This window comes from Petaurus breviceps, unplaced genomic scaffold (assembly GCF_028583685.1).
Source record: "Petaurus breviceps papuanus isolate PSGF00001 unplaced genomic scaffold, PetGlider_PUasm1.0 90808, whole genome shotgun sequence".
NCBI classification, from domain to species: Eukaryota; Metazoa; Chordata; class Mammalia; order Diprotodontia; family Petauridae; genus Petaurus; species Petaurus breviceps.
Window position 1 is genome coordinate 17164016 of NW_027187349.1, and position 4095 is coordinate 17168110.

The following is a 4095-nucleotide window of genomic DNA, read 5'->3' on the forward strand; positions in this document are numbered from 1 at the left end:
TGTGTGTGTGTGTGTGTGTGTGTGTGTGTGTGTGTGTGTGTGTGTGTTAAGTGTCTGAGGCCCGATTTGAACTCAGGTCATCCTGACTCCAGGGCCAGTGCTCTATTCACTGTGCCACCTAAGCCACCCCTCATGAATATAATAAAGAGAACACAGAATGAGTAGAAAGGACCAATAACTGAGTTAGGGGGGGCGGGGTCCCAAATTTAGGGAGCAGAAACAAAGCAGAGACAGAATAGTCCAAAAAGCAGAAAGGAAAACTGAAAAGAGTAGTGTCACTGAAACCAAGGATAGTGTTAAGGAAGAGATGACCAGCAGTATACCCAATGTAACAGTAGCATGAAGAAGACTAAGGAAATGTCATTGAATATGACAACTAAGAGATCATTAATAGTCTTCAAGAGCAGTAGTTATGAAAACCAAACTGCACATTGTTAAAGTTGTTATATTTTAGACCTTAAGAAATACATGGGGGGGAGGGAGGCAGCTAGGTGGCCCAGTGAATCTCTAATCTCCAGCCCTGGAGTCAGAAGGACCTGAGTTCAAATCTAGCCTCAGACACTTAACATAAAACTAGCCACGTAATCTTGGGCAAGTCACTTAACCCCAACTGCCCTACCTTCCCCCCTCCAAAAAGAAAAAAAAAAGAAAGAAATACACTGGAATCCTTTTATAATGCTGATATTAGGTAGTAGGTATATTAGTCACCATAAAGGATATCTAGAAATAGGGAAGTGTAGTGCAGTGGTTCTCAAAAATGCAATGCAAAAACCCCTGGAGGATACTGAGACCCTTTCAGGGAATGTTCCAGCTCAAAACTACTTTCTGGAGAGACAGAGCTACAGAGAGACAGAGACAGACAGAGACAGAGAAAATAACCCACATAAAGAAAAGCTGGGGGGAAAGGAGTACAGAAGGTAGTTTCCACAATTAAGACTATAAAGGAGTACTGAAACCACAAAGTTTGAGAACTGTCAGCATATTGGATAGAATGTGCTAGACTTGGAGTCTCAAAGACCTTGGCTTCAAATATCACCTCTGACACTTAATAGTTGTGTGACCATGGGCAAGTCACTTAACCTCTTTTGGCCTCAATTTTCTGCATCTGTAAAAAGAGAGGGTTGAACTAGATGGAATCTAACATTCCTTCTAATTCTAAATCTATAATGCTATTACCCTTTTATATTTCATTTCAAACATACAATTATTCAAGGGAGACAATCTGACCTCTAATATAATTAAGTCTATGCAGTAAGCTTTGGTATTGTCTGGTGGTATACAAAAGAGAAAAACAGACACACAAAAACTTGTTGGGATGGAAAACCTTAGCCACTACTTTGATTTATGTTTCATATTAACTGTACAAGTCCTAAACAGAATATCTGAGTTACAGTGGCAATAGTGCTGTACTTGAGTCAGAGCACCTTTCTAGTATTTGGGCTCTCCTTTTTTATTAGACATGTGACCATAATACTACTTAGCATCTCTGCTCAGTTCCTGTATCTGTAACATGGGAATAGATCTTTGTAAGATTTCACAGAAATGGTGTGAGTAAAAACTATGTCAACCTTATATTAACTAAATGTAAATTATAAGTATATGTATGTGTATATAGACATGTAACATTTATGGGAGCTTGAGGCTTCGAATTGGATTTGCAGAGATTGTATTTAAGGGCAATATAATTAGAACTATAATTAGTAGCTTTAAAGAGGACTCTGGACTTGTGACTTCATTGGTATAAGAAATTCTCAGATGAAGAAATTCTCCCTCTACCAAAAGAAACTTTCGGTCTTAAAAGTTCCCTAAAGTCCTGGTGAAGTGACTTGTCCAGGGCCACATACACAGCTGCTTTGTGTCACAGGCAGGTCTTTCTGGCTTGAAGACTGGCTCACCTTTAATGTGACGTGTAAAACTAGTGTAATACGCACTACAATAATTAAGTGGGCCTCTTCAGTTCTAAAATTCTTTCATTCTTACAATTCTTTTAAAAGCACTGCCACCAACCTTGCCATACAATTTGCCTATATTCTTTTCCCGTTAAAATAGCACATGTAAAATATTTTATAAAACTTGCTGACTCATTCGACCAATCATATATATTTCTGCTGAGGATCTGAGATCAAATGCATTGGGGGGGGGGGGGCCTCCCCAGTGAGAAAACTCCCCCCAACGCACAGCTGCGGACACTGGGAGGGGAATGTGGCGGGGGTGGAGAGAGAATGTCAAAGCTTGAATCCAGGTCTCCCGGCCTTCCAAGCCAGCCTCTTACACACCGTACCACACAGCCTGTCACAAAATACAGAGCCGCTTCTTTGCAGGGGGGGCAGGGGCAGGAGGGGCCACGGACTTCTTTTCAGACAAAGCCCGGCACGACTTTCTGTATACAAAAAGGGATCAGAACACATGCAAGCGAGCCGACTGCCACAGAGGGAAGCTGAAAGCTGGCTTGAAGGCCCTGGGGAAGGGGGTCGGGGGCAAAGGCCCCCAGATTACGGCGACGGGGGCGAAACGAAAGTGGAAACGAAGCCGGGTCCGCCGCCCGGCCTCCCCCGCAGAATGCGGCGGCGCTGGGAGGCCCAGCGAGCCCTTACCCTCCATTGAAGGCGTAGGGAGAGAAGCGGCGCTGCATGGGGCCCGCGCTGCTGTGAGGCTCCAGCTCCCGCTCCGTCCCGAGCTGCGGGTACATCGTGGCGAAAGGGGCAGCGGACAACATCGCGAGGCCCCGACGAGAACGGTCCCACCAGTTGCTGTCTCACGGAGAGATGGCGGCCCCGCCGGAAATCCAGTCACTTCCGGATCCTGCCCCCGCCCAGCTCCGCTCCCAGAAGGGCCGCTCTATCCACTCTACACTCTATGGTTCGCTCCTGCAGGCACGGCGCCCCCTGTCGTTCGGAGCCGCTCTGGGGCTCCTTGCTCTCAGGCAGAGCGGAGACGCTGGGTGTGGGAGGGCAGAGGGGGGAGGTGGAGGAAGGATCGTCCTCCTCCCGAGCCTGTGAAGCGTTGCTGCTATTGTCCTGGGTTCAAAACAAAACCGTGGTCTTAAGGTGTTTGGCGTTAACTGTTCTGTGACACTAAGAATGGTGGCGCCTACTAAGCTCAAATCCTGTAATAATACAGAACCGACCTCTGACTCCTGTGTTCAAGTTTGGCCCTTAACAAGTACAAGCCCTGAGGTCTAAACTGAAGAACTGTCCTTGGAGAAAGGGAGTCCCGGGTTCAAGTTCCGCCTCTGACGCCCACTGGCCTCTCTTGACTCTGGCTGGGGAAGTCCCTTGAACCCTGGATCTGTGAGCTCACTGCAGGGGCAACTCCCCGATGAGCAAGCTCCCTCTACCAATACAGATTGAACCTTCTCGGCAATCTCCAGTCTTGGAGCGTTACCAGAGAACTGAGAGGTTCCCTCCCAAACCTCATTTGTATGAAGATGTGATGTCCAGAGTGGCTTGCCTGGGAAGGAACAGCAGGATTCGAACCCAGACCTCTGACTCCAGATCCAGCTAGGAGCCCTCTGTTAAAGTGCCGGCTTTCAAAACTCAAAAGTTTATGGGGACAAAAAAAGTGGAAATGAATGCTAAAAACTAAAAACAAATAAATTTTAAAAATAAATAAAGCACCAGCTTTCATCAGGAGCCAGAAGCAAACTTGGTGGGGAAAATGTTTAAGAACTCCCTTCAGCAACGGAGCTGGTGGGAGACAGTGTGCTTTTGGCTTTGGAGGGGTTTGTGCTTTTGTTTCTCCTATATCTTCTTAATAAAAATATCCTTTTGTAAAAGCGAAAAAAATAAGGTACCAGCTTTGCCCTTGGGTGGTTTGCTTAATTCCTCTGAGACTCAGTTTTCTCCTTTAAAAAACTGGGGAGGGTGAAAAGAGATGATTTTTGGGGTCCCTACCAGTTCTAAAAAAATTTTTTTAATTACTATATTGGTACAAAATCATAAAGACCAAGCTTGGCTTCAAAGATATAAAAAAATATAAGGATATGGATAGATAGATACATAGATAGATATAAAAAGATGCTTTCCTGCCCCTGCCCCCAAACAACCAGACACACACACACACACACACACACACACACACACACACACACACACA

General features: G+C 45.5%; 2 protein-coding genes across 2 annotated transcripts in view; one reads left to right on the forward strand and one right to left on the reverse strand.

Annotated features, from left to right (window-relative positions):
- PSMB1 (proteasome 20S subunit beta 1) overlaps nt 1–2812 on the reverse strand; it is a 13304-nt gene extending 10492 nt beyond the window's left edge. Inside the window, exon 1 of the mRNA XM_069070480.1 lies at nt 2595–2812. Within this exon, the coding sequence (XP_068926581.1) occupies nt 2595–2716 (122 nt within the window). The 5' untranslated portion in view covers nt 2717–2812. The remainder of the gene's footprint in view (nt 1–2594) is intronic.
- The window catches only part of UFC1 (ubiquitin-fold modifier conjugating enzyme 1), a 428252-nt gene that overhangs the window by 171876 nt on the left and 252281 nt on the right, over nt 1–4095 (forward strand). The window lies entirely within an intron of this gene.